Source organism: Abrus precatorius, unplaced genomic scaffold (genome assembly GCF_003935025.1).
Source record: "Abrus precatorius isolate BTA unplaced genomic scaffold, Abrus_2018 Scaffold9, whole genome shotgun sequence".
NCBI lineage: Eukaryota > Viridiplantae > Streptophyta > Magnoliopsida > Fabales > Fabaceae > Abrus > Abrus precatorius.
In genome coordinates, this window is record NW_020874439.1 from 23,018,182 (window position 1) to 23,033,053 (window position 14,872).

Genomic DNA, 14,872 nt, shown 5'->3' on the forward strand with positions numbered 1-14,872 from the left:
CGCCTAAATTAGCCCAACCGTTGAACCCCGCGTTTACTCTCTCTCTCTCTCTCTGCAACTGTATTCCCCCCTTCCAATTTCTGAGAAGGTGGGAGAGAGACCCCAGAGAAATTCGACTCACATCTCTCTAGGGGTTTTATCTCATCCATCTCTACACATTCATCCACGGCACCGCATTTTTTTTTTTTATTTCTGGAAAAACCCTAGATATCGCAGATTAGAGGGTGCGTTTGTTTTCTGCCGAAGAAGAAGAAAGAGAGGATTTTGGGCTCGACCCAATTCGATTGGAAGGGTCCAGATTCAACGGGATCGTTTAATTTTAATCGGGTAATACCTCGACGAGAAGGGGGTAGATGCGGAGAAACCCCCCTTTGGAACCGGAAGCCCTAATTGATATACGAATCGTTCTTCTAAATCGATGGATTCATCGTTTTCACCCTTGGGTTTTCTGATTTTCGGTTTTGTTATTAGCTTTTATGCGTCTGTGGTCCAATCCCGGATGCAAGATGAGAACAACGGTGCTAAATCAACTTCACCTGCGTTAATGGTGTCAACACCGCCACCTCCGCCGCCTCCTCCTCCTCCTCCGCCACCTCCGCCGCCTCCATCAACACCTCCTCCGACGCCTGGTCCTGCACCTTCGCCCGGATCGGCGCCGCAGTATTCTTCCATGAACGATAAGCCCAAACTGAGAAGATCGCCGCCACACCATCACCATCGCCGCGTCCACTTGCCGCCGCCGCCACCACCGCCCCCACAGGGGATGAATGCGGGGAAAAAGGTTGGGCTTTTGTTTGTGGGCATTGCGGCAATCATGCAGGTTGGTATGGTTGTGTTCTTGGTAATCAAGAGAAGGCAACTTTTGAAGACAAGTGACAGATATGAGACTTGTCCTTGAAAATTTTATATTTTTTTTATCATCAATTCTTTTTTTAATTTAATGGGTTGAAATTCTTTGCTGAATACGTTATAGTTGGGGAAGGGGGATGTTGGCTGAGATTCTGCAGAATCTGTGAAGAACATGAAAAAGCGACATTGGGAAGAATTGGATTTGTGGAATCATTGGAACACGAATTGTGTGCATTTTGATGCCATCATTTAGGCCTTCGACATTACTCTGTATATTGGTATTGTTAGTTGACGTTTCCTTCACGCTTCGTGTTACCCCCCTTTTCCTTAGTTTCTTTACATTGGCCTATAATGACAGAAAAGATGCTCCCTGTACTTTTATTTTTTAATTCATTTTTCTCTAACTTGTTCAGTGTACAATGATGTTAGGAATCTTTGAAGGATTAACAATGACAAACTCTTATATTCTTTGTTTTTTCACCCCCAATTGATGTCTGATTGTTCAATATCAGCATTTGTCCTTGTGTCTAGTTTAAATCACGACTTTTGTGATTAATTATTCGGTTGTTTCAAACGGAATCTGTTGTCTACTGTTTAGCGCACTCTAAAGACATCACCTTTTCTTGTCTTTGGGTGATAGCTAGAGATGATTTTCAGCTTTGCTACCTGATAAGAAAATGAACCGCTAACTGGCTTCAAAGGGGCTTAAAGTTAAACTCAACCTTAATTAGGTGTATACCTCCACATGGAGTATTGTGTATGTCTCGAGGTTGTTCACAATTTGATTTTTGAAGCTTGCCTTTTGAGAATACTATTTATATGATTGTAAGTAGGTTGTTTATGAAACATTATGGTCATTGTTTGATTCATTTAGCCCACCACCTTGAAAATCCTGAAAAAGTGGATTAAATGCAGAAGTTATAATTAGTAACGTTGAAATAAACGTGGATCTATTGACATTTCAATGTGAATCCAGACATACTGAGTGCATGTTTGGATTTATGCTTAAATTGCATATTTAAACTTGTTTGCACTGTAGCATTTGATTATTACGTTCTGTATTTATCTAGACAGTCATCTCTGTTTAAGCCACTAGATGTTAGGTATTTGGATGGTGAATGTTGAAGAATGCAGTGTGTTTGTGTAATTACTATCTCTATTATTAACATTAATTTGCACTAAAAAATCAACTGGATTTCTATTTGTGTTTGGATAACTTTGTGCACTTAGTGGCTTGTTATTTTAGAGTCTAATTTGTTGTTGTGTTGGATCATGATGTGTCATGCATGATTAGATTCACCAAATTTTGATAACTAGGATACAAGGCTTTACAAACTTGTTGAACTTTTATAAAGAAGGCATTTTAAACTTTCATTGCACATGCATTTTTTCATTTACTGGAGTTTCTTTTTCTCTTTAGATGGTCGGTGTATAGTTGCAGAAACCTAGTTTATGGTATCACTTTGGTAGGAATTACCGATTATATGTTTGGTACTCAATTGTACTTTATATTAAAGCAGCAAGTGCAATACATGGAAAAGAAGTTGAATTTTTTTTTTTTAATACCCTGACACTTCCGTATAGATATTTCCTAGTTTATAAAATTTTATTATCTGAACCGAATATTATGATGCTAATGAAGAAAGCTAATTCAATATATTTGTCATGCCTGATGTTTTGATTGTTGGGATCTGAGTTTGTCGTTCATGGAACTTAAATTGAGTAGGTTCATTGCTGTTAAGTCGGGTATGGTATTCATTTGATAACTTTTCTTGTTCAACTTGCCAACCATATTTATGGTATAAATGCATATACAAAGTTAGAAAAAAGTTGAAAGGTCTTGAACAATAACAATAGCAAGTATAAATATTATTTCGGTAGTAGTTGGGACCATGTTACACTTAAAAAGTGTAATTTTTTGAAGGCATGTATGTCTTGCAAAAAAATTGATTTTCATGCTTACTTAAAAAGTGACCCCTTTTTATGATGCTATACCTAAATGTGATTTCAGTCTCATTGAACGCTCAAAGTAATTTCCTTTTTCACGTTTGATGTCCTCGAACTGCCAAGGTTATAAATTTCTTGTTGAGTTTGTTCTAGCCAGTCATGTGGGATGCAGCGTGTTAAAAAGTTTTACAGGACACACATGTTAAAGACTTGGACATTTTTATCTAGACAATGGATATTCTTTAGAATTTAATTTATTAGTGTAAAGATTTTTTTTGTTATCTAATTATGAATTATTATACTAATAAAAGTTATTACTTTTTGTAATAATTAATATGAAAATTTTATGAACAATGTGTTTTAATTGTTTGAAAGTGTAAAATTTTTTATACTGATAATGCATACAAGTTATATTTTCTAAAGTAGGAAATTTTGTATGAATTGTACGAATAATTTTAATTGTAAAGATATTCGTTTAATAGTAATTTGTCCTCATTTCTAGTGCTAATATACATAGATGGAAGCTTCCTACTAATGCAAGTTTTTCTTTGTGAAAAGATATCTAAGAACTGTAGACTTTTGACTTGATGAACTATTAATTGATGGTGAGTAATAGGTCCAACATGCAAGAGTTGCTTGTATTTGATTTTTATTTCTTATGCAACAATAATCTGCCACACCCCCAATTTTTTATTGCATGTGTGCTCGTCTAGCTATGTTAGTCTTTGCACATAGAACAAAAGAACAAGAGTCTGTTCATTATAAATTTTAGTAGAATTAATTATGATAAAATAAAAATGGAAAGAATTAGAGTTTCAAAATTGATTTATACTTAGAAATAATATTTAAAAATGATGTGTTGGGGAGAATTAATTTTACTTCAGTTATAAACTATAATTATTTTCAAAGCATACTGATGTATTTTGTGAATATCATACTTAAAATCAAACTTTTTCAACAAAAAACTAATTTTTTCGACTTTTATCCAAATCAATTCAATTCTATCAAGTTCATAATTGATTTTGAAGTCAAAAGAATGTTACCAAACAAAATCACTCTTATCACCCGTATGGAAAGAGTGAGATTTAGTTACACTAGATAAAAATGAGATGCGGTTGATTTAAAATAAACAAGTAAACAGCTGAGAATTTGAAGATGAAAATGAATGGAAATTTAGAATGTAAACTATTCCAGTTAGAACAATTTAATTTCAAATTCTTCTCAGCGTTATTATGAAACATAATGCACACTTTAATTGAATGTGATCTGTACTAGGTTTCACTCAATGCTATGCTTGCATATGCTGACTATGCTAAATGAAATTCCACTGTACAATATACTGTATTACGTGAATTATCTACCAACAACTGAGAGTCACATGACAAACAGCAATTATTTCTTCCAAAAGTATACGACAATTATTTTTCATTTGCAACATCTATTTACCTACTAAATTTGTTTTTATGCTTGTTTAACATGCATGTGAGTTATGTCTAATTTACTTTTGTTTGAACACCCTGACATTTTTCTTGTCAATAACACTCTGTTACTTGATCTCAGATCCGATTCACATTTGTATGAACATAAAACACAGCCCAATTTTGTATACCCCTTTTAAGGTCCACCATTTTGTTGGGCTTAAACATAGGTAATCGTCATACACACAAAAATTAAAGGCAAAAATATTAGTAACAAAGGTCGAGGTTGACCAAAAAAAGTGACAAAGCTCAATATGCCTATACCTAAGAAAGAAAGGAAGAAAGAGAATCCACCCAAAAAAGGGCTTCAATGCACCTTGGTCTTCAGTACGTTTGAGTCCACATGAATATTGGGGCATCAAAGAGTGTTAAAACTTAAAACAAACCAACATCTATAGTGTTTATTAAAAAATAAATAACAAACTCTCACATTAATTGACATCATTTGAAATTTTTTTAATATTTTTAAAATTAATAGAGGCATTTTTTTAAAAATTTTTAATAAAATGATTTTGGGTGTGAACCCCAGAAATATATCTATATTTACACTTCAAAGGTAATTTTACTTTATCATTCAAACAAGATCCGTTTTCCTCTAATCATTTTGAAAATATCATTTCCAAACACATTGATTTTACATCAATTTTATTAATTAAAATATAAAACAAACCAACCTTTGGTAATACGGCATCAAGCTCGTTCAATGAATGAATGTGAAGAGATTCTTGTTACGGTATAAATTTTGTTTTACAAATATAAGAGCGTAGGCTCAATTTTTATTTAACAGGTCATGTTTGACTACGTTTATCACAATATGTCATTTTTCAATAAAATGAATTATTTTCCCGCGTCAAATTACGACCAAAACAAACACGTTCTTAGGTGGACAAAAAGCAGAAACAGGATTACAAAAGTGATTGATTTTAAAAGCACTTGCTCTTAATGCTTTAAATAAAAGACGTACAAGTTACAGGTCATTTTTTAGGGGACTTTACAAAGTGCTTCAAAGAGTTATAACCTCTCTTTTCATTTATGTGCCCTTCTTTATCCATTTTTGCATGTCATTTCTTTGTTTCTTTCTTTCTCCCACCCCCCTTTACTTCAAATTCCCTCCTCAACTTTCCATCATCTTTTTCCTTTTATTTCTCTCCAATTAATCATACTATTTTTACCAAACTCATCTACTGTAAATCACTTACCATATTTGCTTTAGATTTAAATATGTTTTAAACTTTTAAATTTTAATTGAGCTCAGATCACGTGTTTAATCGATATTTGAAAGAGTAATGCTGCTATTATGTCTATTTGATTCCCAGACTTCACAATTATGTATGCTAGCAGATTGATGTTGATATATAGCTTAGAATTTTACACGTGGCATATCAGGGGTTTCTTTGGCCCACATAGTTTGTTTTTCTCATATATATATATATACACATACATGGGTGATATTTTTGTGCATAATGTATAAACAATATTTGTGATTGTTTCATCCCTGCATGTCAATGTCTGTGTGGCTTCTTCGGAGATTAATCAGGTTGAGAAATTTCAATGTGATCTAAATTTACTTGATTCTAGTTATTTACATTTCGATATGACAGTAAAATTTTAATATATGACATAATATGAGTGAGTTGAATTATATGGTCTCAGATCACCAGATAATTTTTTAATCATATTAAGGTAACATTACCCGCAGATATTATTGTTAATTTTCAAATTTCATGTGAAAATAGCTAGGTTTATTCAACTGCAACAATCAGCTACCATTTTAAAACCTTGAAAACCTTGAACTTACTGTCCAATATGGCTGAAATTTGGAGTAACCAATGAATTGTGTTGGCTCAACTTTAACTGTATATTTGATTGGTGGAAGAAGGGGAAGAAAAGGAGAGATATTTATATCAATTTTTTTTGTTTGATTAAAAAAATAAAGGGAAAGAGGAATTTAAATTACTTTTCTTATTTGACACGTGTTGAAAAGGTGGGAGAAGGAAAAGTTAAAGGGCAAAAATTAAATTTTTTAAAATAATTTTTACTTTTTTGTTAATTTGTTATTCATATTTTTTTATTTTAAATTAAAATAAATTATAAGAAACTTAGAGTTAACACAACGTATGAGGTCTTATTGTGTTTATTCAGTGGAATCAATTTATTTAGCAGAAAATTGCTACATACAAATATTTCAATATATTAATTTTATACGGGTAACAATTACTGGGCAAGATATTTGACATTTTGAATTAATTTTTTAATTTATATTATCTTTTAGAGTTTATTTATTGCATTAAAAAAACAAGACTAAAAAATTAATATAATTTAAACTACTTCAAATTAGATTATTTTGGTCGAACAATAAAAATAGTGATTGAAAATAAAAATATTCTACTAACTGCATAATTTGGCCCTTTTCTTGTTTTCACTAGAATGTTGTGATTATGAATCACTTATTTTGCAATACATTTTCGTATATTCACTGATTAGAAAACAAACATGCCCTTTTGCAAATTTTGGTACTAGGTTAAATTGATAGTTTCTCGCACATTTGCTAGAAGTATATTATATCCTCAATTTAGAGTGATTTCTTTTCTTCTACCTTTTTTCTCTCTCTCTCTCTCTTTCTCTTTTTTTGTATTATAAACATGCGGTTTTTTGGACAGAAAATTGTTGAGATAAAAGTTTTAAAAAGTTGGTGATAAAAATAGAAGTAAGAGAAAGCTTAAAGAACTAGTAATTAGCAATGATTTCTTTCCACAACTTTAGGAACTGTCTTGAAAATATCTTCATAGTAGTACAAGTAGCTGTTAATCACATTAGCATGGGAAAATCAACAGTTAATTACTCTATTTTTCCTTTATAACACGTATAAAAATAGTTAATTAAATTCATATTTTAAACTTTTAAGTATAATTTGATTTTTAAAAAATATTAACCTCAAATTTTCAGGTTAAATTTAATCAACTATTAAAATTAATTTTATTTAAAAAGTTAAAAATCATCTTCTTTAAATTCTTAAATTCTAGTCAAACATTATATATTATTGTATTAAATAAGTTTATCATCACCCCTTTTCTGACACGTTTCAACTTCTGGTTTTGAGCTATGCATCCATTAATATCTTTCAACAATGGATTCACCTAAAAATTAGATGACCTACCTGATTTCTGGCATGCTAGTAATATTTACATTTTTCACAAAAGGTGGTTCATGAGGGCACTGTAATTTGCAAATAAATAAATACCCCCGGGGGTAGAGAATAACTAGTACAATTGGCACATTGTACCTCTTCTGCTGCAACTTCTTCACTTTTATCTTTGTTAAAGATCTTTGAACAACTCCAAGATTGCAAACGCTTTTACTCCACAGATTGCATTAACCTAGATCTTATTCATTAAAGTATTTGGGTTATGAAGAATGATGTTCTATTATCGCTTACCCAGACACCCTAAGTTGATTGCACAATGCAAAATCTAAACATTGCCATGTCCATATTTTTCTTAATAACCCCTTTTACTATTTTATAAAAATCATATATTTATTGAATTTAATTTAAATGCACTTTTTACATTATCTCTCAATAATAAATTGTAACATAAATAAAAATAGTTCATTTTTGTAATAATTGATATAAAAATTATATTTATAACATATTATAATTAGTAGAGAATGTAAAGGATTACAACACACTAAAATTAAACTCGTATTTATTATCTTAAAATATAAAATATATTCAATATTTTTTATTTACACAAGTAATCAAATGTAAATATTCAACGAAACCAACAATTATGATAAACCTAGTCCATTGGATGAGTTAGATAAATTTGTTGTTGTTGGAAAGTGTCGCATCCTACTAGTCCTAACAGTAGCAGTAATATATGCAAATATTCATTGCACATGTTCCCTGGCTGGGTCCATGCACATAACACAGGTTCAGAAGAAGCACAAACATCAGAGCTAATTTGAATTGTCCTTGCTACCACCCATTAAAAGCAGACTGCAGAGCAACTTAATATGCTTTCCAGTCAAACAACATAGTGAGCAAATCTGAGACATGTTTTTTTTTTTTTTCACTTTTCTTCAAGGGGAAGAAAGAAAGAAGCATATATATAATATATAAATATCATGCAAAGCAAAGACACAAATCTAACTGTGGTCCCCTACATAACACAATAACATCACACCTTTTGCAAAAGAAAATTCACCCCAGCCACAAAACATTGATCTTTATCTATAAGTCTCCTTGGCCGTATCCACCAGCTCATCATAATAACAATAAAAATAAAAAACGTCATTCAATCTGCCAAGGATAAAGGAGACTCAATAAGTACAAATAATTTTATAGGTAAAACATGAAGTATAATAGAATATATTAAAAAGGGTATGATAATGAGAGGGAAGCAGGATCATCACCGGTTTGGATTCTGGAGTTGGAAGCAAGATCTAGCCATGAATCTGTATTCTTTGGGGGCCACTCCCCAAAGAAGTGATGAAGGGGTCTTTGGCTTGTCTCGGTTTCTTTCTCTTTGCTTGGTCTTGTTGATTTGAAGTCAGTTCCCAAAACAAAGCAGTGTTGTTGTTGTTGCTCTTGTTGTCTTGGGTTATCATTCATGTTCTGGAAGCTGGAGTTTGAATAGGACTTGTATGAGCTCATTGATAGGTTTTGATATGAATCAGGATAGCTCCTAGCAGACCCTGAAGCTTCTGGGAAGAAAGCTCTTTCATCCACACTCTCCCTTATTCCATGAACATGCCTAGTAGCAAGAATCAAGTTGAACACAACACAAAATCAATAAAAAGAACAAAGCTTTTAGAACACAAGTAGTATTTTTGTACACACCTATAATCCTTTTCATCCTGAGAATAAGACCCGGAGTCCATAAAAAGGTGATGGGTAGTGGCATCTTGAGGTGGAAAATCAGAATCCGGGGGTCTAGAAGAGGTTGATTGGGAGTAAAAGAAGGGATTTTGGTAAGATTGAGAAAAGGGTTGAGACTCACAAGGTATAGAAGAAGGCAATGGAGAGAAAGGGAAAGAAGAGGGTGAAGTGATGTTGGGATTGGTCAAGGAAAGGTTTCTGTTGTAAGATTGAGAGGAGGGATTTGTGGCGGTGGTTGTAGTTGAAGAAACTTCCACAGGCTTTCTTGAACGGTTTCTGCCTCTGTGCATGTGTCTTTCACAGTACTTTGAGTCTGGATATGCTTCCTTTGAGCATCTCCATTTCTTGCCATCTGTTCTTCTGCACCTTCCTGGTTCTGGGTCTACTTTTCTGCCAAATCCCATTTCAAAACATCCCCACCCAACTGCAGCCAGAGTTATGACAAACCAGGCTCTAAATTTTATTTGTCCCGCATAAAAAGTAGCCATATAATAATATCCAATAGTGTACTTAAAAAAAAAAACCAATAATAGTATAGAATATATAGTACGCTAGCAAAACACTTACTGGGATGATGTGGGAAAAGCCTTGAAGAAATTGAAGAGTCTAAACTTCTTTTAATAGAGAATATGAGATCTGGTGGAATAGGTGTTCCTGTAACCATGTACTTAAAAACAAGAGCTTGTTGTTCAAGCTCTTGCCACTGAGTTGGTGTGAAAGGAGACCTATTTCTTGCACTTGCACTCGCACTTGCACTCGCACTCATCATTTTGAGACAACAACGTAGATAGACAGAATATGTGTATGTTTCCCTAAATATTGATGAAGAAAGAACAAGAACAAAAACAAAAACAAAAATTTGCAATTTTTTTTTTGGTGGGTATGGTAAGGGACTAAGAGGGGGTGTTTCAATTGAATGGGTTGCAGATTCTTCTTCTTCTTCTCCTGTGCATGGGGTGTGAGAGTCTGATGATGCTTCTGGCTTTCTGCCACCTCTTCTTCTCTCTATTTCTCTAATGTGGTGGATGGGTGAGTGAGTGAGTCTGCTCTTATAATGACTGCACCTCTGTTGCTTCTGTTTTTTTCTCTGCAGCTGCCTTTGTTGCTGCCCTTGTCTCTGACATCTTTACAGAAATCCATAAACAAATGTACAAAGGAAAGAAGAAAAATTAAATTCAAATGCATGTTAGTCCATGCACCTTTGGTTTTGCTGTCTCCACATCAGTCATGGAAAATAGTGCCATGCCATCCATCCGATTATAAGCTGCTCAGCAATATCAATCTCTTTTGCAATCCGAGGGTATGGTAACTTTTGCATATGAGAAAGTCTCGTACGTGTCATTTTTAATCTTTTTTGGCTTAAGCATGCGTGGCGTTATCTCATTGATAGATTTGGAGGCCAAGCCTAGAGCTGCATCATGCTTTTTTTGGGTACGGATTTATGCTTTCTCCTTTTTCACATTTTCTCCCCATAAGCATCTCACTTTCTTAAGTGGAATTCGGGTTACAATCAATTTGGCCTCTAACCTCTCATTGGCTACCGTCATGTCAATATGTCATAACCCTTTAGTTTCATTTTTTGTTAATGTTATTATTATTCTATTTAAACATGATAATCCCAAGCCCAACTATGTGGCAACTAACCATTAAAGTATGACATAGGTGACAATAATTAAATATAAATGATTATTTTTTACTAGTAACTTTGAAAAGAAAAAAGATATTGAAGCTGGTTGGGACAGTGGAAGTAAAAGACTATCGGATAGAGGGAGGTTCGGAGTTGTTTGCTTGCAATTGAAAGCACTTGTCTTTCTCTGAAGAGGGGGTGTCAGGAAAGTGCACTCTGAGGTTAAAACTGTTCACACTCTGTTGCTCTGCCCCAAAACACATGCTCTCCTCCTTTATTTTGACACACCTAACTGATCCTTTCACTCATTAACCCAAAAATTTCCTGAATTACATTTCCCTTCAGCTTATCTCTTTCCATTTTTGTTATTTGTGAAGTATTTCCTCCCTGACTCGCTGCAGCCTTAAAATTCAAAAGATCACCTGCGATTTATAAGAGGTTTTTCTTTCCTTTGACTGGGAATGCGAATCACACTACGCTCCCACTTCTATCATTTTCCCTCATACAAGTGCTTTTTCTTTGTATGTATATTTGAAAACACATTAAATATTCCATGAATGCGAATTTGTATGTGTTTTAACTCAAAACTAAACACCCTTCTGCTCTTCTGCCATGAATTCATTTTTATCAACCAAAAACTTAATTTCCTTTAGCAGTTCACTTGATTTAATGGTGAGATCCTTTTCGACCCGTATTTGGGGAAAGGGATACCTTTTCCCTTCTGTGACTTCATCTCGTGAGGGATGATCTTCAATTTTGCTGTGAGATCGGGTGTCAAACAAAAGGGTTATTCAAGTTGTATTCGTTATCGTTCTTCTATTTTACAATTCGGGGAATCGAGAATAATATACAATGTGAAAATAAATAAGGGGAGAGTGGTAGTAAGTTTGAGATATATGCTCAGTTTGATTAAAAATATTTTTATAAATTAAAATTTCTTTTTTTTTAAAAATATGAGATAAATAAGTTGATTTTAATTTATAAAAAAATATTTTTTTCTCCAAAATTTTTTTTACAGCAACTCAGTTTAAATTGGGTTATAGTTATGAACTCATGTTTCTCCTCAAAAATCTAAGAAAAATATATAATTTTTATTAGTATATATTATACACAAAATATTATTTTTAGACAAATATTAAAAAAACCAAAAAGTAATATCTAAATAAAAAATTATTTATACTTGCATATATCTTTATTCATACAATTTTTGTTTGGCTAATGAACTTTGACAATAATTGATAGACATTTTATGAAAATAATTTATGATATTTATTTATAATAACATCTCTCTGAAGAAAAAGAGAAAGCTTGCAGAAAAATTGAGAAAAAGCACCAAGAGAATCTTTTAGTTTACACAAATGGGCTAACATATTAATGTTTGTATTATTAGACTATTTTTCGTCAAACAAATGTTTTATTAGTCAAAATAAAATTAAAAAACGAATATATTTTCTTTTTCTTTGGTAGAGATGGTTAAGCTTTTAACCCCTTCAACGCCTACTTACGATTGTATGGGTAATAGAAAAATGTTGATATTTATTCAAAACACTTCACTCGTACACTTGTCTGTTCTCACAATTTTTTCATGTAACTACGACAATTGACACTACTTAATCTTTTGGAATATTTCATAAAGTTATGAAAGCACAATTTGATAATTGATAAATTCTATTTTAGTCAAATGTAAGCCGAAATTTCTTATTTTGGCACACATAATGTGAGAGAAAAGTTAGCTGCATGTGGTGGAAACGGTGACTTTTTTAGTCTTTAAATTTTGGGATAACATATTAGAAAATAAAAAAATATCAATCTCGCGTATATAAATAGTTTTATGATATGAAATAAACATTTATATATACCCCTGCATCACACGAGCATGATAATAAGTTATTTAATTTTTAAAATATGTATTTAATATCGTGAATTTTTAAAGAATAAAATTAATGCCAAATAAATGTGTATAAAACTAAATAATGAGTTTCATTTTTTGTGAAATAAATGGTAGCACTTAATTTATTAAAATATAATAGTTTAATATTAAAAAGATGCTTTTTGGTATTATAATTTGATGGGTGCAGAGCAGAGAACTAAACAGAAGGTGATAAACTGCATATCTGATCCAATTCCGACTTTTCCCTAAGCTGAGTCAGTGGTGTACACAGGACATTATAATTTTATTGTTGACAGAACCTATTCTAAAACAGTAACTTTAGCTTTACAGAAACATTGCAGTCGTAGATTTTACATTATTTTAATATATATTTTTTTTTCATTTGTCTTCATCTGAGGCCCACTTTCTTTTGTTTTATAGTCTCTGTGGTAATGATCTTGTGTGAGAAAAATAATCGATTCTAAATAAATTATTAGATGCTTGTTTCAAAATGAGTTACCATATCATTTCTACTTTTTAATATAAAGAGAGGACATCGATTTATAATTTAGATTAATTTATTAAATTAATTTATCAACATCTTACCACGTCAGCATATGGTCTTTCATTAACATTTTGGTTCCATTGCTCATCCATTTAATTTCTTTTTAACATGCTGTTTATCAGGTTAATTTACTCCATAATAATACTTTAGTTACAAATGAATAAGTAACTCTATACAACTTAATTATTCTTAAGTGACTCAAATCAATAAGTGCCAGTGATAAATCCTCAGCATCTACATCAGTTAATCTCAACTACATCACCATTTTAACGAGAGATGTGCTGTACAAACCTTATTAGTTTATTTAAAATCATAAATATCTTCTAAATCCCTAGATAATTGTCCATTGTGAGTTACAGCGAAAATCCCTCCACAAACAGCAAATGAACAAAATTCGGCTAGTCTTTTTCATGTAGAATCATTGATTCATGTTGTGAAATTCAACTAACTTAACATAATGCCAATTCATCTTTTTTTAATCTGTGCTTGAGACTGTTTATTAAAATAATGATTAAAAAGCACGGCTTGGACAATAAGAAGTCAACAAGAATAAAAAATGCAGAACAAATGAGAATGAACAATTAGTGTTTCCGCTTCAGAGCATGAACAAATATAATTGATGGTATAGCTCTTTTTTCTTTTTTTGTTTAAAAAAGGGTAACAACTCACTTTAAAAAGATAGACCAGTTGCATCAGATAAATCTTAAAATAAACATGAAAAAAATCTTAAATTAAATGGATTCTTACATTAACTTTATTTGTCTGACTAACACAATTTGTTATTAATATTAAAAAAAGTAATTTTTTTTTTCATACTATGATTCTTTCACACACTTATATCCCTTTATCCCTTTTTTCATCAAATTACTCATACCAATGACTTCCTCTTGTTTTGTTTTCCAACTTTCTTCAAATGGGTGCACTATCATAATTTTTGCATTCTAAATTTGATTAAATTTATGTTCTGTAATGCCACAGTTGGCTCTGAAAGCAGTGGAAGAAAGCTTGGTCCTAGTGCATTTAATTACTGTCTTGATCATAGGGGACCTTCCTGTATCAACCATCTTTGTGGGATGATCTTCTTAAGTCGGAACTCAAATTAACCAAATCCACAGTGTTTGCTTCTTGCAACATTAATGGATATTCCATGCATATCTAGTAAGCCTAGAATGACAAAAACACTAATGATTATATTGTCATTTATTTAGTAAAACTTTTGTGTGCATGTAGTATTGGTTTCCGTAGGAAGCCAACCTTTTGTCCCTATTTATTTAAGTAAGGATATATGCTATGGTAACTTGTTTGCAGTTTCACTGTCTTTCAATTCTCATCAGAGCTTTTGTACTTTATGTCCATTTTTGTGTTCCACTAAAATATCACTATTCTTTCCTCTTTCGTTTTCCTTTAGAAAAGAATTTTAAGGGACAGCAAGGAAATTGACACATTACAAACTATTAGAAACAGTGAAACAGCAGAATCTATAGGATATGATATGAGGCAGAATCATCATTATTCATTTTGCATCGTTAGATCTTTGGCCTAGTCATTGTCCAATAAAAGTTTAAAGCGTAAAATACAAAGGAAACCAGGGAAAAATCTTTTTCACGGCCAGAGTTGTAGTGTATAGTGAACAAGAAATCTCAGTAAACTTCTGAGA

The 14,872-nt window shown here is 32.2% G+C and overlaps 2 protein-coding genes across 2 annotated transcripts; one reads left to right on the plus strand and one right to left on the minus strand.

The window, feature by feature from the left end:
* On the plus strand, positions 1–1,327 carry LOC113850074 (formin-like protein 14). The gene has a single exon (XM_027480410.1). The coding sequence runs from the start codon at positions 419–421 to the stop codon at positions 896–898; it is 480 nt and encodes a 159-aa protein (XP_027336211.1). The 5' UTR covers positions 1–418; the 3' UTR covers positions 899–1,327.
* Positions 1,328–8,453: 7,126 nt separating this feature from the next.
* On the minus strand, positions 8,454–9,987 carry LOC113851425 (growth-regulating factor 5). The gene is made up of 4 exons (XM_027481892.1): positions 9,721–9,987; positions 9,115–9,577; positions 8,688–9,028; positions 8,454–8,574 (listed from the first exon to the last, which is right to left on the minus strand). The coding sequence occupies exons 1-4, from the start codon at positions 9,920–9,922 to the stop codon at positions 8,570–8,572; spliced, it is 1,011 nt and encodes a 336-aa protein (XP_027337693.1). The 5' UTR covers positions 9,923–9,987; the 3' UTR covers positions 8,454–8,569.
* Positions 9,988–14,872: the final 4,885 nt, after the last annotated feature.

Coding starts and splice junctions, on each gene's coding strand:
- LOC113850074 (XM_027480410.1), top strand. CDS start 419: ATGGATTCATCGTTTTCACCCTTGGGTTTTCTGATTTTCGGTTTTGTT.
- LOC113851425 (XM_027481892.1), bottom strand. CDS start 9,922: ATGATGAGTGCGAGTGCAAGTGCGAGTGCAAGTGCAAGAAATAGGTCT. Junction 9,578..9,720: donor GCTTTTCCCACATCATCCCA/GTAAGTGTTTTG, acceptor CTCTGGCTGCAG/TTGGGTGGGGATGTTTTGAA. Junction 9,029..9,114: donor CAGGATGAAAAGGATTATAG/GTGTGTACAAAA, acceptor TCTTGCTACTAG/GCATGTTCATGGAATAAGGG.